Source organism: Gavia stellata, chromosome 8, assembly GCF_030936135.1.
Source record: "Gavia stellata isolate bGavSte3 chromosome 8, bGavSte3.hap2, whole genome shotgun sequence".
Classification (NCBI taxonomy): domain Eukaryota; kingdom Metazoa; phylum Chordata; class Aves; order Gaviiformes; family Gaviidae; genus Gavia; species Gavia stellata.
Window position 1 is genome coordinate 40554538 of NC_082601.1, and position 25946 is coordinate 40580483.

At 43.3% G+C, this 25946-nt stretch overlaps 1 protein-coding gene across 1 annotated transcript in view; it reads right to left on the bottom strand.

Moving 5' to 3' along the window:
- ABCA12 (ATP binding cassette subfamily A member 12) overlaps window positions 1-25946 on the bottom strand; it is an 89153-nt gene that overhangs the window by 10303 nt on the left and 52904 nt on the right. Inside the window, exons 26-44 of the mRNA XM_059820201.1 lie at window positions 25438-25507; window positions 25196-25330; window positions 24360-24515; window positions 23395-23572; window positions 21646-21864; window positions 20791-20987; window positions 20233-20393; window positions 18369-18593; window positions 17040-17178; window positions 15447-15699; window positions 14061-14147; window positions 12761-12854; window positions 11074-11201; window positions 10072-10159; window positions 7224-7329; window positions 3618-3672; window positions 2944-3121; window positions 909-1024; window positions 135-294 (exon numbers count right to left, since the gene is read on the bottom strand). Coding sequence (XP_059676184.1) covers window positions 135-294; window positions 909-1024; window positions 2944-3121; window positions 3618-3672; window positions 7224-7329; window positions 10072-10159; window positions 11074-11201; window positions 12761-12854; window positions 14061-14147; window positions 15447-15699; window positions 17040-17178; window positions 18369-18593; window positions 20233-20393; window positions 20791-20987; window positions 21646-21864; window positions 23395-23572; window positions 24360-24515; window positions 25196-25330; window positions 25438-25507 — 2745 coding nt within the window. The remainder of the gene's footprint in view (window positions 1-134; window positions 295-908; window positions 1025-2943; window positions 3122-3617; window positions 3673-7223; window positions 7330-10071; window positions 10160-11073; window positions 11202-12760; window positions 12855-14060; window positions 14148-15446; window positions 15700-17039; window positions 17179-18368; window positions 18594-20232; window positions 20394-20790; window positions 20988-21645; window positions 21865-23394; window positions 23573-24359; window positions 24516-25195; window positions 25331-25437; window positions 25508-25946) is intronic.

The window sequence follows — 25946 nt, forward strand, 5'->3', positions numbered from 1 at the left end:
CTAGTCTCCTCTGCTTGGTCTACCCTCAAATACCTTGAAACCAGCCAGCTGCTAAGGACCTGATCAAAGCCACCAAACTTAACAAGAAGCCTCCTGGTGTTTCACCAAGAGTTGGGTATTAGTAGGATTCCTACCTGATCTGTGGCCTTTTCCTGGGAGAGCAGAAATACAACCGAGTGAGTAATGATGGTATTGATGCCAAAGAACAGGTTGACGCAGACATAAACGATGAAAGCCATTCCCGTTTCTTTGAAAAACCCAGCCAGCAGGTACATCCATGAAAACGTTGCATATCTATAAATTGCCAACAGTGCGGAGAGTACTACAGTAACTCAAAATGCCTTTGAAAACAAACAACTAAAGACCTCAGACAACGTAACAGTTCTGTTTTGGCATGTGACTAGATTTCCATATTACAAGAGCTTAAAGGAGGAAAAATGGCTTTGTATCTGTTAGAATTTGGAGAAAAAGTTTATGACACATAGTTTGAACATGAAGCCCCGACTGAAAGCAGACAGGCTGGGCCTGGAGGACTCAAAGCCAGGGAGACAATTTTGCTAAGTTTTCCTGAATTGTGCTGCTGCTTTTTTTTTTTTCTCTCTGATTTTGAAATGCTTCTATATCTTGAATTTTGCAATAGTTCAGTAAGCATCTGTTTACAGCTTGGGCTGTCACTGTGACCTTGAATATTTCATACCCTCACGTAGAGTTTGCTTTGAATAAACCAGGCATGACAACAATAGTTTAGCTCACTGCTCCTGGAAGGAGCAACTAGTCACCATTTGCAAAGTGCATGTTGAAGAAAAAAGCCCACGTATTCCTCCCTTGGATCCCAAATAGCAGCAGCCCGAAATATCCAGTTCCTCACTCTGTGCAATGATATTTAAAAAACTAAGCTCCACACTTACCCAAACAGTAACAGCAGAAGAAATACTGCCAGTAAGTTATTGTTGTTGCAGAAAGCTGGTATCTGGAAGGATGAAATAACTCCTATTGAGAGTCCAATAGGGACCATAAAAAGTACCTGCAAAATGATATTAAAAAGATGTTATTAGGACGATAATTCTTAAACATTTTTCTAGAACTATGCAGAAGCAACAATGCCAGGTCTGAATCTGGTCCCACAAGTGCAGCTTGGGTTTTCTAAGGGAAACCAAATACAGGTGGGGGTCTCAGTCCTCCTGAGACTTTTGGAAGTCTTGCAAATGAATTCCCACAAAGCCACTTTGAATAGGCTAAACCTCAACATTCAGGACTGTGGGCAGAAAGTGCCTTAAAAAAAGTCATGAATGAAAAATACCCCTTTGGGTTTTCTGTTAGCCTTGCAGTCAGACCACTTCATTGTGCCCTGTAAATCTAGTCTTCATAATGTTGAGTCAAGCCAGGGACCTACCAATGTGTGCCTCGAGAGGTTCCTCTCTTGCCCAGCTTTGGGATTTAACAAATTTACTGGCAGGGATTCACTGAGAAATATCAAGTTGCTGAGAGCGCTGGATTAGTTTCAGCCCACTGAATACTGATTGTGGCAAGGACTCTGGAGATTTTTCCACAGGCTGATTTACAAATATGCAGTGCTGGAGCGAGGGTCCAGATCAGGGAAGCAGACACAGGCCTGCCCCATCCTCACCCCTGCACTGCGACTTGGGGCTGCTCTGCCAAGCCAGACTGCAGCCACGCTGCCTTCGGACTCTTTTCAAGCCCCTCGTGCAAGGCAGGCGATACTTGTGCTGTTGCCTAATCGCACCAGCCCCTATAGCCAGGCAGTTTGGGCTATTTAGTGGTGAGAACTGTATTGTTAGGATTGCTTTGTTAGCGCGCATTGGTGTTACCAAAACACCTAGAAGCTTAGGCTGTGCTCTGCAGAAAGAGTCGAGGCTCACATTCCCCACGGGATTTCAGCCCTTAGTCCTCACTGCAGCGGAGAGGGGCTGGCCACCCAAATGCCCTTGAAGATTTCATATTTTCAGGAACCGATGATATCACTGGGATTTTAGGCACTAGCAGAACTGCATCAACAGAAAATTGTCGGGTACGTAGAGCTGATCACCATTACAGCATAGCTGGCAATGCCAAAGCTCACAAGCAGAGATAGTCTGCACTTGCAGGTCTCTAACTATGTGAGAGTTTGACATCATGCACCAAAGGTAATTCATAAGACATAAAGCACTTAAGTCTACAGACACTGTGCATATTTATCCTCTTAGCCCAGCGATGCTTTCCAGCAGTGCTATTAACTCTCTTTACCATGAGGAAACTTAACTGCAGGGAGAACAAGGGCATGGCTACACCACGTAATGCAGCACAGTGCGGGGGAGCTCAACTATCTATAGGAACAAGGTGGTAAATCTATACAATGCAGTGCAGTACTGTAGAAAGGAACTTGCTCAGGTCTTGGAAGGCATATAGCTGCATTAGTAGCTCTCCTTGGCTTAAAAACCTTTATAATACAGAATCTTAAAGAGAGCATTCAACCCAGCAATGGATTATTTACCCAGCACGGGAGTGTCAGCTGTGGGATGCCTGCTAATGTCACACCCTGTACTCCCAGGGTTTCCAAAATGACTGTAGCCTCCAGCCCCAAAGCCCTACCCTAGATGCGTAAAGCCTGCATGACAACTACTCTAGCCCTGCAAGCTAACAGAAAAGCAGCTTGCTCCTTGCATGTTAAAATTGAAATCAAGCTCTGGCCTGTTCTGCGTTGCTCTCATATAAATGTGCTGAGTGTTTTGCATACACTCGAGAGAGAAGGAATGCCTTCGCTTAGCAAAATCCAGTGTTGCAGTTCACATTTAATAGTCTCCAATGCCTTGGAGAACAATTACTACATACACTCTTGGTAGTAATAATATTAAGAAGTCTAGGCAACCAACTTTAAATAAAGAACTTTTTTCCCCCTGCTGCATAATGCTACTCTTGGTGCATTTAGGAATGTGAATTATTTACCAGATCATAAACGAAGTTAGTCACCCAATAGCTTGTCATCCCAATGCCTGAAATATGCTGCAGTTGTTTGGCTTTGTTTTGATGTTCTTTTACCACGTAGAGTACAAAGCTTGCCGTTGTGATAGAGTAGCCAACCAAAACAGACATTGAAACTATGATGTCAAGTAAGCTGTTGAGCCTGGGGAGAAAGAGGAGAAAGATGTATACGGTGAGTCAAAGTGGCAGATTTCCCTCATTGCAGAGGCATTGTTTAGAGCTCAGAAGCAAAGAGGTCCTGATTCTGTGCCAGCATCTTTTGCTGATGCTAATTACACCTAGCAAAAGGACTCACAGCACTGAGTCATAACTCTGTACCGTAGCTTTGATTGGAAAGGCCAAAAGGAAAATTATGTAATTATTATTATTGTGTCAAAGCACAAAAATGCGTGATGCTGTAACTGTGACCTCCATATAGATCTATATGGGATCCTGCAAAGAAACCCTAACAGGAATCTGCAGCTCTGTGGCAAGCAGGTTGCTATCAATGCATAGAGGGAATGAAGACAAGGAAGAGAGCAGTTTCATCATTTAGAGAAAGACATTCAGTAATTTAGGCTGTTTTATGTTTTTCAAGAAGCTGGTTTGCTCCTTTTGAAGCTAAACAATTCAGGAATCAGCCAAATGAATCTTCTTACATTACTTGTTCTTGACTCTGTCCTCCAGGATATGGGTGAGCGGATAAGAAAATACCTACAAAAACAAAAAGAAAAGGAATTTTATTAAAAAGTGTGGCTAACTTAAAGCTTCCTTCAGCAGTTCCTGAGATTGACGGTAATACAGAAAACTGTGAGTAGAGAAGAAAAGCAGATCAAAATCTGGGGTTTGCTGTCATCTTGGTGTGATCTTGGGCAGAATTTTGAGCATCCCCATTTTTTCTACGACTTCACTTCAATGCACAGCAGATCTGAAATACAAACCCTAGGCTTTGTTTCTGCATCTGTCTGGCTGATAGTATCATTAACTTCAGTGAGAGCACTCCCACGCCTAAAATTAGGCACATGCTCGTGGGTCCATGTATTTTAGGTTGGATTCCTCAACACTAACACATTCAAAACTGGTGAATATGTTTCATTTTAAGGCTGCTGCTTGATGAACTCACTGCATTTCATTTGTTCTTTTATCATCAGAAACAAATCATTCCCTATTGGCTTTCTCCACAACTATTATCTTCCTATGATACTCATCTTTCTCAATATGGGCATCTGTTGAGATGCTAGCATACACCCAAGTAAGCTACAGACACTTTTTTTCCCAGTTTGGCAATGAGTTAATTCTGAACTATTCTGTCTTATGCAGCTAGGAAAAAAAAAAAGTTGTTTTGTCCAAAGGAACTAGCAAAAATCTAGTTACTACATTTGTAAGCCCAGTGTGATGTTTTCCAAAAAGATCCCTTAAAAATGGGTTTGTATCAAGCACAAGCTGTAAGAGAGAAGTTTTCCGCTCATGTGCAGATATCTTCATAAGATTTAGTTTAAGTACTTCTTTACCAAGGAGAACACCTAGCTCAAAATATACTAGTATTGTTCATCACAGTGCATTTACTTTGTTCAGAGGCAATTTGTGCCTGTAAGAACACAGTTTTCTAACAAAGGGAGGAATTTGGGGGGCTCTGGTGGGCCAGTTCCAACCTCCAGTGAAGGACTCTGCCTTAGTCCCACCAAGACGTCTCTAAGACTCTGGCATCTGAGAAAAGGTTTAGGCTAAGATGTTTATGTGCCTAAAAACAAGGTTCTCAATCCGTATTTAGGTATCTAAGCAAATGCCTCAGTTCTCAGGGAGTGCTGGAGGACCTCTAGCTGCTATTAAATCCAGAGAGATTTGCTAGAACATGGCACCTCTGAAATTTAAGCTTCTTACAGCCAGGTGCCTGCCTTTCAGCAGTTATACGAGGAAGAACTGTTAGGGGCTATTTTCCCTAAGAACAAGCACTCCGACATGTGGGCCAGAAAGGAGGAGATTGTGGGTTTAGCTGACCAAGTGCTATACTGAGCAAATAAATTTGAAAAGGAAGATTTCATAGGAAATTCATTTTGGAGGGGGAAAAAACCCCACTTCAGTCTTGTCATCAGTGAGAGAAATGGAATTAAAATCTTCGACTGCTGATAAAGCCACACAAACACCCAGGAAATGTTTCCCTTCTCTAAAAGAGAGAGAGAGAAAGAAAGATTCCGTCTGTCTAATCTGTTAATACTTCACTATAAAGCCATTTTCTTTTACTGAAGCTTAGGCTAGAAGTCAATATTTCCATTTCAATGCTTTCTCCTTTTTGTTGGTTGGGATTGAGAGAAGAGAAAGCACAATATACATAAGTCAAAAGCTATTATGACTTGCTTAGTGACAGGGTAAAAAGCTTTTTATGTATTTTTAAAAAATATACGCAGTCTAAGTCAAACCTCTAAAGCAGGACTGGCACCTCTTTCAAACTGCTGACATGACAACACACTTTTATCTGGCCATTTCAATGGTTCTTAAACTGTCATTTATTTGTCACAACAACAAATAGATTTAGCTGCCAGGAACATATCACGCAGAACGTCTGTTCAATTGTATTTCAAACTGGATTTACACTACCCCAGGGGAGCTATCCTCGTCCATTCATTTTATTTCCCCCATTCTATGGCTTGGATCATTAGCGGGAAGCGGAGAATTATCTGTCTGGTCATTTACTACCAAGCATTTCTTTCCAAAAACACATAAGCAGTAGGACAGATGGACTAAAAACTGCTGCTATTCTTTCCCACTGAAAATTGTTATTTTGCTGATACAAAACTTTCCCTGTGAAAACTTTCTGACTGTTCACACGAGCTATCTGCCTTTGCTCTCGCTACAGCATGTGTTGGGAATACAGAGACAGGGCAAGAAGCTTCACTGCTTAATAATTCAGCTGCTCTGGGATGTTCCTGCCACTGGAAGCACCTGGCTCAGGTCTCCTTTCTCCGCACCCGGGCAGGGGCTGCAGCTTTGTGATACGCTCTTGCAGCGCACACCGAAGAGCTTGGACCTTCTGACCTGGAGGGCATGCTGCAAATCTCAAAGGCACGAGCCAGTGCATATTTCAGGATGGTGGTGAGGATGAGGCACTGGTTTCGCCTGTTGTGAGCCGAGCTTGTCAGGAGGGGAGTTTCAGTGCATCGGTATGTGGAGGTTGGAAGAGAGACATGCTGTTTTGACTTTTAATCAGCATTCTGCTGTTTCTTTAATTCATGGCATGACACTCAAAGCTTCAGAGCAGATGCTTTTTCCATTATAGTTGAATTCAGACGCATCAGTGAGGAATAGTCTTAAGAGCAAAGAGACACTGTCACCTATTTCACTGTCACCTGGAACAGCGGGCCTCTGAGGGGAGGGGGGCTACGCATGACCAGGACATGGCTGGAAGGGCACCATTTGTCAAAGAAAATCAATCGGTAGGGCATTTCTGCACACAATTGCTACTCTTGTCAGATCCCATAAATCTCTGTATAAGATTTCTCAAAATGGCATCAACATAAATCTTTCTCTTCCCCCTGCACCCCCTCAATCTCCGGAGACAGGCATACATACACAGACGTGTTTGTGCCCATGCTGCACCCTTAAAGTAGGCTAAACCGCAAACGGTAAGATAGGGTGCCCTGGTTTATCAGCAGGAATTTGGGTTGCTGCATTACATGATCGAGGAGAAGCTATGAGAACTGATAACCCCAAATGGGTTCCTAACACACCTTGGCATCTGTGTCTGTCGTGTGTCAAAGGGAAAATATAGCTGAAAATTATGTTTCTTGCTTAATCTCTCTCTCTCTCATTCTCATTCAAACACAAACATACGCATACCCACACATCCTGAGTTGCTCTCAGCAGAAGGGTAACATATTAAAATTTACTAAGCATCTAAACCACCCCCGGAGATGACCTAAAGTAGCCTTTCTATGCATAACTAATGGGCACCTATCAAGAGACAGCTATTTCAGTACATGATGAGAGGCAATAAATCAAAAAGCAACCACTGGCATTTTTCGGATGAAGGAAGCATTTTACGTAGGAGCTGGGGTCCTCCCTGTCCAGCTCCCCTGAGTTTTTTACTAAGACAAATGAAATATGTGATTTATTCATGTTTTTCAATTCTGTGTTTAAAGGAATTGCGTAATTAGGAATAAAGAAATGGTCTCATTGAAGTCAAGGTAAGCGTTGTCACTGATTTCAGCAGAACCAGGATATTCCCCCCAAAGGGGACAAACTATCTGCTCGTGTAAAGGGACACTTACCGTATCTGGAAGTCTCATTTTTTGGCAAGTTAGCTCGAAGAATGAAGTTGTTCAAGCTGTTGAGATAGGCTGGAAGGCTGTGATAACCTTCAGGATTATACCACACCTGCACACAATGGAGAAATTGAAACAAGTTGGGAGAGAAATTGTTACTGATAACATTTTATTTTGTTCTGCTTGCACAAATGAATCATTCCATGGTTGTTATCTAAAGTCATAAGCTTTACAAGTTAAAGTCCAATGATTAAACCACATCAAGTACTAAATGAGTATAAAAGCACATTTCACTTTCAGCACAAGCAGTCCCATCAGCTTCATTTGCCTTCCGGGAGACAAGAAAGAAGCACTAGCTGAATGTATGACATAAAGCATACAGACACGTGTTTTCTTCTCTGTAATAAGCTGCTCAAATCTGATGAACACCAGCAGTGGAGCCTTCCCGAAGAAGGCTAAGCAGTCAAATGCCTAACACCCCTTGAAAGACAGGGGGAAGAAGGTTGCTTTAGGGCAGAAAATAGCCAGTCGTCACCTTCTCATTCAGCAACAGCCCTTCCCTCCCCATGATAACTTTTCTTACCTGTACCATGACAAACCCTGAGGACTGAGGGGAGAAATCAGACCACAGGACATGCACTTTGAGGGGATCTACCATCACCTACTTTAGGCACAACCCACAGCACCCAGGTTGGAGGTGTAAGTTACCTACCAAAGGACAGAGAGCTTAGGCTATTAAAGTCAGAGGCTTAAACACAGCCCACAGCATTGTGGTGGTGCATTCCTTCCCCCGCCCCCTTTTTTTCCTGGGCCAGCCTCATGAATTCCAGCTAGGCCTTGGCCTTTGTGCAATGAGTTGGGTGGTTAAGCATCCCTTGACTGTACCAGGAACTCTTGCATGGCTAAGGTGGGGAGTAGCACTGACTGTACCAGGCACTCCTGTTACCCAACTCAAGGCGGGTAATGAGAGTGGGAATAATCAGTCACCCCCTGACAACCCTGGAACATCCCTTACCTGAACCGTAGCCCAAGTGGAACGGTACCAGTGTTACCAGAATTCCAGTAACTTTCCAGTAACAAGCTGATGGGACTGCTTGTGCTGAAAGTGAAATGTGCTTTTATACTCATTTAGTACTTGATGTGGTTTAATCATTGGACTTTAACTTTCCAGTAACTTGCTGATGACTAAAGCCAATCATCTTACAAACGTGGTCCCAAGTGAGAGCCTTTGAGCTCTCCTGGACTGCAGCGGGCTGTGACCCTCTGAGTGGGACGCCTCTCAGAGTTTCACAAACTCTCCAGTTGTTAGTGAAATCTGGAGGACTGCCACCGAAAGCTGGTGACGGGACCTGGGCTGAAACCCTCTCCTCCTCAAGGCTCAACCCTCGTACGTTGAGAAATGCTGAGACATTTAAAGTGAATATTTCACGAAACTCAAGGGGAATTTTTAAGAGGTATACCTTATATATTGTCTCTCTATATATATCTATATATCTTTGTGTCTGTGTGTGTGAATCAATTTATGTGTGTGTGAATCAATTTATGTACTCAATAGCAAATATAATACTATCATTCCAAATCTGTAATCAAACCACTGTTGCGATTGTAGTAAATTCTATCAACTCACTTTGCAAATGTTAAACTAAACCATGATTAAGTGCTGCTAAGATTTTATGATGTACCTTAAACTGTGAATAAACCTTAGATTGCTGCTAAAATACATATAATCCTTTAGATATAAACCATTGACCAAGTCTGAGACTAGGATTAGACCTAGCCGCACCTAGACTCCCCTCTGAAAAGGAGTTTAGAAAGCAAGGGGGTCTATTCTGAACCTTGTGACTCAATGGGAAGATTTCTTTATCCCTTGTACCCTTCCTTTCCTTTAGACCAAGTTTGTTGATGAAGTCTGAGACTAAGTCTGGATTCAGCCGCATCTAAACTCCTCTCTGAGAAGTTTAGAAAGCAAGAGGGTCTATTCTAAACCTCATGACTGCATGTTAAGTCGTATTTTTATAACCTCCTATTAAAATCGCTTTTGCCAATATCCTTGATGGTGACTCTTTAAGCGGCCTAAACCACTCATTCGTGACAAGCATCCACCTTTGCATATGCCCAAGTCCTGCGTGCTCAGTGATTTCATTCTCCTTGCCCTAGCAGAGCAAGGACTGGAGTCTGCCCTGCTTCCATCACTAGCAAGTTTTCCAGGTATTAAATCTGCCATGTGATAAGCAAATAGCAATGTTTTCAGATCTAAGATGAAGCTGTAAGATTGGAGGGGTGAAAACATCTGCAAATTCATTACATGAGCTCTGAGTGTTAGTAAAACAATAAAACCTGTGATTCCCTTTTATGGGAGCCACCTCTGAACACAGCCCTGCTCTTGCAGGAACACTCTCCTGGTAGCTAGGTTTTGCAATGAGATCACAGGATCTTGTCGACTCTCTTGCATTTCCTCACTACCTCAGATTTCAGCCTTGGTGCTTTTAATGCTGATGCATTACAACATTTTCACTGAGCAGAAACAGAGAAACGGGTATCTCAGAATGTACCAGCCAGCCCTAGTTAAGGTACATATGTTCTCTCACGAGATAAAGGTGCTACTAATTGATCCTTTCACCTCCATATAATAAAATTATGACAGCAGAAAAATTGTCTCCTGCTAGCATAAGAAGTCAGACCAATAAAGAAGAATGGGGAGAGGAAATGAAATGAACTGCAAGTCATCTCACCCATGCCAAGCTGCAGTTTTCAGAAAGTTTCGCTTTATTTTCTGAAATATCCCTGAACTCGACATCACTTCTCCTGGGTCCCACACTTCCCATGCTAGGACAAGCAGAGGGAGGTTAGTTACCTTAGTCAATGTTCTGTTGGGGGGCACTGGCCTGATATCGAACCGGAGATCTGTTGTCAAAGGCAGCCCGAAGCTCCAGCCACCATACCTGGGTGAAAACCAGAGGGAAAATCATTGCTACCCTCATTCAAAAGCTTTAATACCTTTGTTTGGTGCATGTTAGTGTGCCACTGTCACCCCAGTTAATTCTAGCTTGACTTAAAAGAACTTATCCCATTACATAGTGTGTGGCCAAGCCAACACTGCTGCAGGAGCCCTTATTTGAGGTCAAAAAGGGAAACAGAAACTTGGCAGCACTATCACAAGACTGTGCTGAAAGCCTCCATTTGAGAAACATTTTGGACCCGCGTGGACTCCTTACCCCCATGCCTACCACATTGGAATAAGATGACTGCGTCTTACTCAGAAGAGGAACAGCTCAGTTTAAATCAATGGCAGATGAACATATTCCTTGACAACCTTAACGGCAGGCTATTTTTGCCCCAAGACATGCTGCGCGGCTGTGTTGCAGAGTCCAGACACACTAATAGCTCTAACAGCCCCATGGTGCAAGAAAACGTTCAGCCTCTAATTTCACTGAAATGGATGCACTTGTTTAAGTGAAGCACACACTGAGACTCTTCAGAGAATCAAACTTCACGAAAGTCTCTCTCCAGGGTTTACTTCATGACAGGCTGTGTCAGATTTTCCTCTTTTTAAGCATTTCTGAGTCAGACAAAGGCTTGTCTGCGGATTCAGCCATCAGCCTATCAGATGATTGACATGTTATCCCTAGGCTATCTCTGCTATGATCAAGCAGAGCACTTGCACGAACCTTTATCTTTAACTCCATGATTGCAGGATGTTTTACTTCCTTTCACAAGATTCACAGAGACCATCAGCAGAGAGGCCCTTCTAAACCCCTACTAGCCTGTCACCTCTCCAAGCCCACTGGATATGATATGTACAAGAGACTGCTCCCAGTACAATTCAGAGGAGAAAGACTGGAGATTTATGCCGTACCGTTTTTGCAGGAAGTCTTTGGTAGTTGCCAGAATGTAGGTCTCCACATTGTGCCCTGTAAGGTTGTAAACCGTCCGCGTGGAGAAGGTCCTTCTGTGAGGGGGAGTGTAGTTTGTCTGTGGACATGTCTGAGCAGAGTAAAATGAACAAAAATGTCAGGGTCTGTGTTTTAACTACAAACCAGCATATCAGGACAAGATTGAGAGTAGGCAATGGCAACAGCCTGGTCCTGGGACTGAGTCCTACAGAAGCTGATGATTCGCAAATCAGGGTGCAAAGACACACAGCATACATCCCTGCATACTGTCCTGAACATATTTAGCGAGGTGCTTAAAAACAACCTGTGCTTAAATCTACCCTTTGGTTCTATCGACATCAGTGAGACCTTGAACTGTGCTTCATGCTACATAGGAAGATTTTTGCTGAATTAAAGCTGATCCTACTTAGCAGAGCATCAGAGTGACTGCACAGACAACGGCAGAGGGCAAAACAACTCATGGAGCAGAAAATTCCGTGGTGGCCTCAAACTCTCATCTTGCATTTCACAGCAGCTATGCTCTACATTTTTGCTTCACTGTCAGTCATTGGGACTATTTTCCTGAGCTTCAGAGAAACCCTGGATTACTCCTGAATATGTAATTTAACATGCTGAGGGTCAAAGTCACATTGACTGTTTCATAAGGTTGAAGTGTCCTACCAGACAGCATGCTGGCTGCTTCTTTCAGCTCATCCATGACAAAAACCCTGGCGTCCCCCATTGTGTGTCTGTTCATAACTTTGCATCAGAATACACAAAATAGCTTCCCTCATGCTGAGGAACACCTGCCTGTGCCTGCTAGAGGTGAGAATCAGCTTTGAACATTATCCTGACTTACCAGAGAAATGATGCCAATATTTCTAATGATATGAAATTAAGTATATGTCCAGAAAACTCCATAAAATAGCTGCATTTTAAGGAATGACTAGGAACATTCAACTAAGTACTTGCTTTATCTTACAAATGGCATCACACTGTGCCATGAGCCTGACTTCCTACTGGAAAAAAGCTGAAGACAGGTGAACAGCACTGGAGGGAGGAGAGCTCAACTTCAAACTGGACTGTAAAATTGTAACATCATTGGGGCAGAATCCGCCTTTTCCCCATATGCATGTAAAGACACTAAGTCCAGCAGTACCCATATCTGATTCTGTATGTACCACCATAATGCAAATAATAACTGATGCTATTAATCATCACTATTTATAATACGAAGCAGAGTAAAAGCAGATGGATCTAGACTTTGCATAAAGTTAAATTCTGAAGAGCAAACAGCAATAATAGCTGTGCTTTCATATAATGACAGTGCTTGTATAAAACGCAATTTTCCTCTTGAATACATGTTCACCTCCACTAAATGGGACAATCATACAACATTGAAAAACACCGCTAAACCTTTTCCCACCACGGGGAGGAAGGCAGCTATATTAGCGTGCGAATCTTCTGAGGACACTGTTTCCTCTCCTGTCCCCAAACTGGTGCAGACAGTGGGTAGCCAGTGTACAAAATCAACACGGCCAAAAAGAGACAGGAGGAATCTGCACACTGAGTTCCCCTTAGTATCATGCCTGCCCACAAAACCACTCCCAACCTACAAGGCTCCCCAAATATCCCCCCAAACTCCCTCTCTTTTGGGTTTATTCAAATTACCTGGATGCCATCTGTGCAGTTGCAGGCAGAATACTTAGTTCTCTGGTTTCCACTGAAAATCCACTGGCCAAGCATGTCCTCCTCTAAACACTGCCTGAAAATGAACACATTTTCCTCTGAGGTTCTCTATGCTCAGGTGCGCAAACGATGCTAATTGCTGTCATGTTTAATGACAGCAAGGATGGCAGTGAGCAGCTTCAGCAGAAAAGCAAACCTTCTTGTCAGCTCTGGGTGCTTCAGGGAATACCCACCCTCCCGCTGCCTTTGGTGCCTCTCAGCAGAGAGCCCTCACTACTACTCTGTGCCTGGATTCGTTCAGCTGATTAGAATTAATCCAGTTGCCACTTAATTCCCACAGTAGACAGTGTAAGGAGTTAGCATGCAAAGGCCAAAATCATCTTACAGTGTAGAAAAAAGGGTTATTGGTCATTGCAATAACTGGGGAGTCCTGTGATGGACTGTATTGACTAGGCAGTCACTGTAAATACTTGGTATAAATATTTGCCTGCATATATGGCATGCATGAGCATGCAAGTCTGCCCAGGATTTTACTATCAATTCCTTGAAACTTTATCTGCAGAGCCAGAAACAAACCAGCCCTCATGGCACAAATTTCAGATACAGATAACAAAAGCTATGCTGAGAACTTTCCGGATGGGCTCAGTGTTATAACTGGGATTACTGGGGAGGCAAGGACTACTTCCCAGATACGAGAATAGCTTGCTCTTGTCCTGGCATCCTGCCACCGCCAAAGCTGCTCCCTTACTACTCATAGTAATAAAGGAGTCTACTTGTGGTGGTGAATACTTCTTGAAGCAAGCAAAGAACACCAGTGTCAAGGTCCTGGGACTGTGTGGAAGTCCCAGTCTCAGCCTTAAAGCACAGTATAGTTTCCTGTCCTCAAGAATATCTACAGTTCCGAGCTGGCAGATGCAAGCCTTCACTCCAAGCCGCACAGGAGCCATGTAGGCTCTCGGCAAGACTCAGGTCTGCTTCACACTAATCATGACTACACAGCTCTCTGCTCAGAACTGACTTGCATCCTGCCAGCTCAAGTCTGTGAGCAGTGCAAGCTTGCGCCTGCCTGCAAGCAGGCTGGTTAGACAGACATCTCCTAATGAGCTGAAAAAGTCTGCAAGCCAATCTGAAGAGAGGCAGGAGATATTTTTTTTTCTCTGCACGTGGCACCAATGTATGAAAATTCTGCAGATGATCAAAGATGGTTATTAAGGTCTAATGGCTAATAGTGTTATGTCAATTCTCTCAGAATTTAAATGGAAGAAAACCAAGAACTACTTACGAATTGCTTTCATTCATGCATGTGTTATCCGTTCCAGGGAAAGCAAGCATTGAAGCGACTAAAGCATCTGTGGTTTCATTAAAATTCCTAAGATTTGACAAAGAAAAAAAAAGAAAAAAAAGAGAAAACAAGAATGTTCAAGGTACTTTCACTACCACTGAGCAGAAGAAAACTGTGTCCAAGTGAAACAGGATACTTAAGATGCTAAATAAATGGTTATTTGTGGTGCTAGCCCTGCGAACCACTTAAGCACATGCAGGACATGAGGGCAGTCACACAGGATTTAAAGGACTGCTTATTGCTTAGAGCTGCACACCTACTCCAGTGATTTGCTGCCTCTAGACCTAAGCAAGGTACTGATGAATTTTTGGACAATCAAGATTCTGTTTCCAGGGAAAAAGCATCTACTGCAATTTTCAGGCACTACTCCCAGGTCTTGTCTCAATCAGCTCTCTCATTTGTGAAGTCCATTTGTTTTTGGTCATTCAAGAAGATGCTTCTTGCTTCTGACCCAGCTTTCTAGCAATCATCCATGAGGAGAAGCAGAGAACATTACGAACAGAGGACTCAGACATACAGTTCTGGCTCATTCCCCCACCTAGCAGTACTGAAGTGGAAAGGCATGAGCAGTCCTCGGAAAGAACACCTAAGAGCAGACATGCTTGCTTTAGAGTTAAATTTTATATTTCTGACTTAAAGCTGAGAACCACTGGAGAAAGACAGCAGTTCACATCATGAAATCAGAATGATACAAATTATAATAATTTTGGTAATAGGATTTTTAAGCACAATTAAATAATTCAGTGGTGACATCTTAATCACACTGAAAAAATGCATGTCCTTCAAATGACTGCGTGCCTTGGACTAGTGGGGCCTGGGCAGGAGAGCATGTCCTGTACTGACGGAGAGGAGGGCGAAGCAGACACTTCACAAGATGGATAGAATTTGATCCCAGAGTTGTAATGTTGGAGACAACTGATGTGGGGACCTCCATTTCACATCAGGGGAAAAGTATATATTTGAAGAAAATCCCCCTGGGGCAGTATGGCTGTCACAGGGCCAGAGGACTCCAATGGCAAACACAAAGAATATTCCTCACATTTCACAGTTAATTCCAGCTGAGAGGTTGTTTTTCTAAAGCTTTCTGATTGCTGGTCTGAGCCAAGCCATCTCCCCGAGAGACCGCTTAGGAACAGAATTTCTACATGTTATCTGCATAATAACTACACAGATAACATAGCTACGTATTATCTGTGTAACGCTTTTCCACTGAGTCTGCTTAGAAATAATCCTGATGGTAAATTGGCTCTTTATAAACAAATGGATGGTAAACTGGCTCTTTATAAACAAATGGGTTTAAGGATCACAAAGAACACCACCACTCACCCAAAGAAGTCTGCCTGGTCGGAAGTGCCGTACAGAGAGGGGGAAAGAGTCAGTTCGGGATATTCGGTCTCCTTAGTTCTCAGCGTCCCAAGTCCCATTGCAGCCATTACAAAGAGGACCGGGAGGACGACCTGAGCAATGAAGCCTCTGACATCCCGCCGGGTATGGTGGAATCTCTTAATGAACAAAGCTGATGACTTCTTAAGCAGCAATGGCAAACCCTGCAGGCTTTTTGATCTAATCAGGAGCTGATCTGGGTACAAAAGAAGAATGCATTTTGTCATGGATCATTGTTTATGAAATGCAGGGAATTGATGGTTATAGTACCCTGGGAGTATATTTAGCTTTCTGCACTCCTTTACAGACTGCAAATCAAAACTACTAAGTTGGAACACACATGAGGGTCAGGCTTGGGACAGGACTCAGATTTTGGCTCTTGAGTCATAAGCTCATGTAACACCATTTTTTTTGTTTAATTTCAAATGTGTACACATAGTGAATTCATTTTGAGATCTTGCAAGAGGAACACAGGCTTCCAGATGCAACAAGTTACCTACATCCTACCTACCCAGCTGCAACTTACAGGGGAAACATACTATTCTTGCAAACTGAAAATTTTCGTAATTTAGAAAGCAGGTCCTCAAACAAATCAATAAGAGAATTAATCCTGAAATAAGAAAACAAGGCACATAAACCAATTGATCATTTGCATGGACAGGGTTATGGTATACTAAAAGCAGAGCCAAACCCTGTGCAACCTATTCTTTATGAAATATTAACCTATATAACGCAACATGAAACAAATCCTTTTCAGTGCTCTCATTAGGGGTGACACAAAACACCTCTCTACGCATATGAGTTACTGTTTACAGTAACATTTACAGTGCAGGTCAGCTTTGAGAAGTGAGTACAAAAATACCTCAGCGTTGTCCCTTGGATGCCTCCCTAACAATAAATGGTGTATTTATACATACAAAAAATGTTTCTACTCTGAGAAAGCATTTCAACCAGGTATTTGCTCATTTTTGGGCCATGCCACCTTTTGCAGCTCCCAAACCCTCAGAGATACGGTGTAGCTTGATTCTCTTCTGAACATGAATTTATCCCACTTTGAGCTGTTTGACTGTACTGCAATGGCTGGGACACAGCAAAAAGCAGCAAGGACGACCCAGCTCAGAGCTGTGCTGCTTTTGCAACAGGCTAAGGGGTTTCCACACAGTATCATCTCTCCAATTCTACTAGTTATGTAGAAGTAATCCTCTACATCAATTACAGCAATTACTTTCAGAGGTATACATTTGCTCTTTCACCCACACACTGTATTTGATTAGATTAAAACCTGGATCAATTTAAAGGAAGGCGAATGCAAACAAACCCCCTCTGTAATTTATTCTGTGATTCAGACTATTCCAAGCCAGTGGATCTAAACAGCTGTTGAGTGCTGTACTTCTAGTGATTTATTCGTTTTGTGATTCCTGGTTGGGTGAAATGTGGTTTTCAACAAAGAAAGAAGACGGGGAGCTCAGATCAGTCCATCTGTCACTGTTTGCATCTGTGACAGATCTGGAATAAAACCTGGAGGTAATTTAGTACCGTCTCTTTCTGTGAAGGTATCCGTGTTCATAGACATTTCGTCACTGCCAATTTGACCACTGGCTCCAGGCAGCTGTTGGGGCAGTTCAGCATCTTCTTGCTGGTCCTTCACTAGCTCTTTTGTCAGATTGAGAAACACCTATGGAGCAAGAAAATATGAAGGAAAATTGGTCCAAATGACTCCATTTACCAAAACAATAATCAGAATCCACTCTCCTACTTTGTAGCTGTAGTTGGTGCAGCAATTGTGAATTACAATTCGCTTTCTGTTCCCTTTGTGCTCTGTGAGAGAAATTCGCTTTTTTTCGGTATAAAATTGTTGTTGTCCATCTCCTTGTCACCTCCTGTCTCTCTCCTGCTGCAGCAGTGGAAACCGAAACCTTTGCAGCTGTGCCCTGGACTTACCTTGTTCTAATACCAGCTGCTACGTGACTACTCAGTAGGTGTAAATGAAGCTGCATTTCAGCTCAGGCCCTGCATAACTCTACTCCCTCCATACCCACACAGTAAGCAGCACACAGACAGCTCTCCCTGCATGGCATGAGTGAAGAAACAAGAAGGGCTGTTTTCCTGGGATATTTTCCCCTCTAGCCCCTGACAATCCTGGCTGCCTCCATGCTGGGAGTGTGCACAGTCGTGGCACCAAGCTGCACGTGGTTCATGCTGTAGAACTCATTCTCGCTGCCTTAGGAAAACACCTTAAAAGCAAGCAAGAATTTCTGAGCAGAAAGGTAACAATTTCCCTCCCTCCTTTCTGCAAGACGAGGGTCTTCACTGCTCATCATTTAAAGTTACTTTTTGTTTCTGATGCAACTAAATGTTTGTGTTTATTTGACCAGAGATTTCCCATGGGCAGAAAGGTGCCTGTGTTACTCCAAGATGCACCAGGTGACTCATTTGTACAATACAGCATCCATGTTGAAGTTTATCACTTCGAGGGTTTGCTGACTCCCTCCCTGCCGACTGCATCTGTAGACAAACCCAGATTCGCGGAGACCAGAATAGTTCAAAGAGAAACACATCATCGCCCTCTCTCCTTAGTCTGAACTCCAGCATCTCATTTTCTGGGTATAATGCCAAAAAGCTGCTAGCAAGGTGAGACAGTGGTACACTTTGTGCACTAGTATATGCATAGATTTATGAATACATCTACAAACTCACATGTTTTTAAGTATAACACAGTGAACAACCAAACCACTTCTTCCCCTGCCTGCAACTCTCACATCATTGAAAACATGCCACTGCCGAGCCCAGAAAGCAGAGCGATACAGTGCTGTGAAGTTAATCTCCATAACATTTCATTAAATCGAGCAGATCCTGAGCTCATACCTCTTCCACGGTTGTGTTTGAAATCCCGTAGCAGCCAAGGTGGAGCTCATTCAAGCTGGTATCGAGGGCTCTGAGAAGTGCCTGGTAGGCCCCTGAGACTGTGGATTTGAAGGGGGGAAGGACGTACACAAGCTCTCCGCCAATATCCTCCTTGAGATAAGCCTCCGGGAGGTGGGACTGGATCAAGGAGGTCACTGCTGTGGTGTCACACTCCTCTATCATGTTCTGAAGAAGAAGGAAAACACTGTGGTCACCAAGGGTTTGCGAGGTCAAACCTCCTACCACAGGCTTTAGCCCAGATCCTGTCCCATAGAATAATCAGTAGGTGATCTCAGTCCAGGGATGCAACGTTTCAGTTTAAATATTAAAAGAAGATGAAAGTGGGTTTCTGGCCCTCAAAGAGGAGGGAGGTGTGCCCATCTTAGTCCATCCAAGACCTCGCTGGGCTCCCTCTGTCTACAGGGATACTGGGAGTGGGCTGAATTGACCACTTTGCGCTAGCTGGAGGGTTTGTAGTGTAACAGAGAAAAAGCCTAACTGCAAGAGAGCTGACACATGAACTCGACTGCCAGCACAAATACACTCTTTTCCCCATGAAAAACAGGGCTTGCACATGGGTCTTTTCTCATTTTCTCTATCTATACTGCCAGCAATTTGGAAGAGGGGCTGATCTCTTATGGTATCTGCACGTTATTCTGTGTGCTGGGGCTACCAAGAGCACTGTAATAAATGCTATCAAGAGCAGAGTTCCCCCCTCCTTGCAAGCAGAACATTTTGCCTCAGGCCAGATACTGTTGATGGACTCTTCCCATCTGCTTTATTTCTCTAAATTCCGGAATTCACACTCTGCACCCGGCCTTGCCTTTAACCCTCAAGGAGACCCTGTTCTTTTTCAACAAAGCAGAGCATTGACATTCCTGTTTTCCAAAGGCTGGTCTGGTGGCTCCACTGGAGACCCTTCCTCTGCTTCAAGGGAAGTGGGGGCCACACGTTCTGTTAGCATCTCTCACCGAGAAGCAGCGTGCTCACATCCAGATCCTCAGTAATTCTTTGGTACCACTGCTGTCCTTGGATCTGTCATTCTGCTCTTGCCGATGTAGCTGTAAGTGCCTGCATCACTGAACAAGCCTTGATGGCCCCCCTCAGAGACAAAGCTGCGGAGAGCTCTAGCTCAGCTCCATGCAGGCTCGCAAACAGGCGAATCTCTGCCTCTGCCCCGGCACTGCCTGCTGCGGTGACCGTGCTCATGGGACACGAAAGGGAGCTAAGGCCCAGCAGGGAAGGGAGGATAAAAAGGACTGCATCACGGACCTGGGATACAGGAGGCTCAAGTTCAGACCTCTGCCTTGTCTATTAATGTTGCAAGGCTTTGTGTAGAAGGGCTGAAGCTAAGACTCCTGTGTTTTGGGGAACTCTCCACACAGGCTGTCTTTCTGAAGGAAACTGATTTATAAAAAAAGCACGTGAATTCCAGCATGGGAGAGGCAGAGTGAGCCAGAGAGCAGAGTGCGCTGTAACCCAGGTCTCTCAATGGTTGGGGCATATGAAAAAATTATCTTACTGGCAGTCCAAGGAAACAGTCCAGCATATTGTTGAACCTGTGTGACCAAAACCAAGGGTTTCAACCCAAAACACATCCCACTTTCACTCGGGCATAAAGTGGTCACTTAAAGAAGTTATTCAATGAAAGTGAAATTATACTGAAACAACTATTCCGCTGCAGACACCTAAGACTGAGAAGAACCTTCTGCAGCATGCTTCATTTCTGTGGGACACTAAGGCTTGCCTCCTCCCTTCCTGTCATACAACTGACTCGGTTTCCCACCCAAGATGCTGAAAATTTAGGACCAATTCAGACACAAACCTTCTTTTTTGTGAGTGTCAGGTGGTATCCATCACCAAATGTTTCCTTGAGGTAGAATGGCGAACCACAACATTTGAGCCCTCCATGCTCTAGGAAGGCGATTCGGTCACTCAGAACTTCTGCTTCATCCAAGTGATGTGTTGAGAGAATGATGGTTCTGCCTGGAAAATACAAAGCTGATGTCAGCTGCCACAGAGTAAATACACGTGATTACATGAAACATGTAAAAGCTATGCTGAATGGGGGGACAGAGTATCAGGTGAAAATTGACTGTGTTTTATTGTAAGTATTAGTGAAATTGGATGAAAGGCAACATTAGAGAGAAGCTGAACATTACTATATTGTAAATTGTGTATTATGGTAAAGTTACATTTCACATGACACTGTGAATTTACAGAAACCAACCAGGATGCACCCAGAGGGCCTGCAAAATCCCAGTCTCCCACAATTACTTCTCTGCGGTCTCCAAAACTCACAGTTCAAAACCACTGATACCATATTTGCAAAAGTGACACGAATCACTTTTGCCACTGGACAGCATCTCATCTCATCAGGTACCTTTTTTATTCTTGGAGATAATTTCCCAAATACTTCTCCGAGAGCACGGATCCACCCCTGTGGTTGGTTCATCTAATATCACCACCCTTGATCCACCCAGAAGAGCAATAGCTATAGATAACTTCCTCTTCATCCCCCCGGACAGGGAGCCAGCTAGCTTGTGACGATGGCTGTACAGTCCAGTCTCCTTCAAAGTCCTTGAAAACAAAGAAAAAACAACTCCCACAGGTCGTCCTTCAGGCATCTTTTAAAAGCAGGGAATCTGAAAATACCCAAAAAACCCATAACTGCAAATGAAAAACTGCTCAAGTATGGACTGCTCCACTGAATGGTCACAGTGCAGGGAGATGATTCACCCTGTAGCTCAGTCACTGGGATTTTGATTTAAAACATTTTTTTTAGGATGTTTTCAAAGTTTCCATCTGACAAGTCAAGGTTAAAGGCTCAACCTCATCAACTGAGAACACCAAGATCCAAACTCCCTGGGATGTTCGGGCTGCTTCACTTCTCCACAGAACCAATAAAGCCGACATCATCTTTCTGACTGGTTGATTAAATCTCTTTCTGGGGAAAATTATAAAGCAGCAAGGACTAGACCCTTAGGCCTATAAATTCATCTCCAAAGAATTGCCACAGAAGCTTGTAAACCCCCTGGAGAAGAGACGTTGTTTTATGCAGCCACAAATATCGACACCCAATATATTCCTCTAGTCAGATCAAGGCATTATTTGAACCCTACACTGGGTCTGCAACAGTCCTCAGAACCATTCCTTTGAGCTTTGCAATGGCAGTGGCACTACCACACAATACTTTTGATAGCCCTCTCTCCCTTTTCCAACCCTGCTATTTTTATACCTCTTCACTTCTTGGTAGAGCTCCTGTTTATTCCAGTGAGGGACTTTGATGTACCCGTAGAGCAGTAGGTGTTCCTTTGTGGTGAGGTAGTTAAAGAGCACGTTGTGCTGCATACATACACCCATGTTCTTCCTGATAACTTCCTGGTCAGTCCTGATGTCTTTGCCATACACAAAGATAGTACCCGATGATGTGGGGAACAACCCGGTCAAAATAGATCTGAAAGGCAAACATAAATAGAAAAGGAAGTTAGAAAAAAGGAGAAAGCCATAAGTAATTTTTTCACATGGTCCTGTACATATCACTTTCAAGGTTCCCTTACATCACTACCACACCTCTTCCAGCCAGAGACCACTGACCACTGCTGCTTCTTCTGTCTGTCCATGCTTTGGCAGAGCGGTGGCCAATTAACATCAAAGGGCATCCTCCTACCCCTCTGCGGGAACGTGAGGGCAAGTACTAAGCTCACACGCTGAACTCTGGCTGCTTTTCACATGTACTTTTATCTTCTTCAGCCTTCCCCTCCCTAAGTCAGGCATATCCCATACATCAATACTCATGAATGCCCTTGACTTCCAATTTAATCACTGGGAATTCATATAATGCAGTTACTCTTCCTTGAGGTTTGTCCGCAGTATCCAGACAGCCTTGTATTGCTAACCACAACAGAGACTGAAAACCACATCTTCGTCTTACTAACCACATCAGAGCATGGAAACCTGATTTCGCTGCCATTATTAACAAGAAATGGGAGAGCACTTCCAGACAAGACATCTCACAGTGGGCAGCACTTTCACCTAGTTCAAGCAAATAATTACCTACCTAGCAAAACTCAGCAGAACTGAGTCAAAAACCTTCTGCTCAGAATAACTACTTGCACATTAGAGGTCATTTTTGGTGCTGTCCTGCAGGGACAAAAGGGAGAAGGTGCGTCTCAGACTGCCCTTCACCTTCCTCGAGCTTCTCTCTCTCCTGGGACTTTTAACCATCGTTAAAAACGAAAGAAGTAACTTGTGACCTTACTCAGGACTTGAAGCCTGCACTAAGTTTCAAGAAGCTATTATACTTTTCTGCATATCACCTTTGCCTACACTTTGCAAAGAGGATAGGAGATGAATTGATAATAAGCTGAGATGAAGCACACATCTGTCTACTGGTTTTGGTTCTTCTGAGGCTTCTATTTATTAGCTTAATGTTGCTTTCAGAGTGATGCACATATATATCAGTGAAGAAATCAAGTTCTACAGGTCTGTTTTAGTGCTGTTATCTAACAAGTCAAATAATAATTTATAAATGGCAAGGCTGGAAGGGCTGAAATGCCAATGTATTAACCCACCGCCATTCCAGCCCAGCCAACACTGAGTTTGTACAGCTGAAGTGTACCTTTTTTAAGCTTTCTTGCTAATATCACTTCAGCTTTGGTGTGTGCACAAGCTACTCACAGCTTTCAGAACAACCTAACCCCAGGCACCAAAGTGTCACGGAACAAAATGCTAGAACAGCTGCTGTGCTGTGTATTACAGGTATCCTACCAGATTAAAAAGCATGTTCCTAAGCAGAAAAGAACCTTTAATTTTAATAGATGAAGGGACTGCTGAGGTCATCCATGAGCAAGATAAAACTACAAGAGAGATTTGGCCTAATAAAGCAACTTATTCAGTCTCCCAACACTGCACAGCCCCACTCGCTCTCTTGTTCACCCAATCAGGCCCCACAGTATAAAAAAAAACAGCTTTAAAGGATACGCACATGGTTGTAGTTTTCCCAGCTCCATTGTGTCCCAGCAGGGAAGTGATATTCCCTTCATAGAAGTTGAGGCTGAGGTTGTCCACTGCAGCTTTGGATCCATAAACCTTTGTTATGCCACGGAGGGAGACTCCCAAGGTGAGATCAGTGGGCTCTGGTTCCAGATGAGGAGGGGGGGCACCTTTGACACCAAAGGGAAGGGTCAGAGGACAGTTACTGCACTGCAGCAGGTGTTTGTGCTACTTTTTTCACCTCAGAGATATGCGGGGCTTTTAAAAACAAAATACAGCAAAAGTAGGCACCTTTCAGCTAGGAATGTAGAGAACATTTCACAGGATCTGTATCATTTTGAGCTCTCTGGGTTTTCTCCTTTTTACTTCTACAGCTTCTAATAACTCCTGACAATAAGCATTAATCACTTTTGAAAAGGTCTCTTATTTAGATGTTTCGGAGCACGTAACTTAATTTATACTAAGCAAGCACAGAAAATTAGAGGACATACAGCAAAACTACTGAGTTATTTTCAGTTAGGTAGAATCAGCAAGCTTTTACGTGTGATCAAAATACTCATTAAGTATTTTACAGGCTAAGTATTTAAAGAGATGAACAAAGGAGCACACATCCCTTTTGCCAAGTGGAAACCTCTATTTGCTTGCACAAACAAAAATGTATTTCTACATAGAGCATTGTAGAGTGAGATACACGTGTCTAAGGTAACTGCCCAACTACAAAATACGCAAATATGTATGTGAATATCAGTACTAGATTTCCACACCAAATAGGAAGAACAAGTATAATTTAAACCCCAAATCTCCATTCGGGTAAGTAACAGCTTCCAATTTTTCTTGTGCTACAAAATAAGGATCAATATAGAAATGAGCTTTCTGAGTATGGTGCCCCTTTACAAATTTGGCTTCGTTTACCTAAAACATAAGTTAATATCGCTACGCCACCTAGCATTCACATACATATCTTATTGTTGAGGGTGGCTTCTTTCCTTAACATCAGCTTGGTGAAGAGAAGGCCTCTTCGTTTCTCATTCCAGAAGGGGAGGTAACTGTTGTATTCCACCCAGTAAGATGGAAGCAACGGGAAATACCAGGGAGCAGCCATGCCATATCTGCCTGCAAGAAGAGGAATCTCATTCAGGTATCTGTTTCCGCAGGAAGTATCACTATTGGGGTGCACTCAGAATAGCAAAAATAAACGCCACGGAGATCTGTCTCCTCTTGATGTGCTCATGTACTACTGACACTTGGTAGAGAATTTGCCCAATTGACACAATAGGAAGCATTCCCTCATTTGTTATTCTGAGTAACTTCATAGCTGGAGGGCAGGAGTACTTTACCTTTTCCACTGGGTAGATTTCCGTATGCCAGTGGACTGCTTCATTAGGTGAGGAAGAAAAGCAAAAGACAAATGTACTGGCTCTTGCCCAAGGCAGGAATTACTTTTTGAAATCAAATGATATAAGTAACGCAACACAAAATCACTCAACTGACAAATGCAGGCTAACATGCTTTGTTCTCATTTTCACCAAGCAGACTGCAAACACATCCTCCCATGTCCTTGGCTTCAGCTTCTTCGGGAGACCCGCCTACCCATGTGATAAGCAGAGGAACCCTCATTCTCCCTTGCTCTGCTCTGTCTCAGTCTCACTAATACTCTCAGACATCCACAAAGTCATGCTCCCTTTGATCTAGAAACAGATGTATCGTGTGTGTGCAGACTGTCTTACTGCCTGAACGATGGAATTGGCCAAAAGGGATGGTACAGCACCAGCCTCAATGCTTTGTATCCTTACCTGGGAAAACATTCCTTATATACCATCCCAGGATGAAGTATATGAAAGAATCTATCAGAATGAGCCAGCACATCCAGCCAAAGGAAGTGTTGTCTCCAATCATTGGGGACTTATACATGTTGTCCCACTGCAGACCTGCAGAAAGGAATTTAGAAAGACAAACAGAATCTGTATTAGTTAATGAAGTGTCACAACCATGGGAGCTTGTCTACATGTCTATTGTTTGTCTACAATAAACATACCTATGCCCTGTGCCTCATATCGAGCAATGTATTGACTTGCGTAACTGAATGCAGTTGGAGACAACAGACTCTGTGGAATAAACAAAATGCAAAACAAAGAACTTATGAATTAGTCTCAAAGAGAAATCAAGTCAGTCAACCAATCAGGTACCTCATGGGCTTAGTCCAGTAGCCAGAAAAATGAGTGGGTTGTTTTTTTTTTCTCCAACAGTCACAAAGAGCACTGGACTAGGTTTATGATGGGCAGTACTTCTGGTGATGGGCTGTAATATCTCCTTAGAGCCTGCCTTCCTTTTGCTTCCACACCCAGGACCCAACTTCTCCACTCATACAGGGCTTTATTTTAGGCTTTTGAAACACAGCAGTGCTTGAGAATTACCTGCCATGTGGTTAATAATTTTACCACTTGCATCAATAGATGTCCTTTCCTGAATTTAGTTACTCAAAGAAAACAAGTCTGGCTACTGGAAACTAATACCTACTTATTTCTACCCTTGGTAAGAAACACG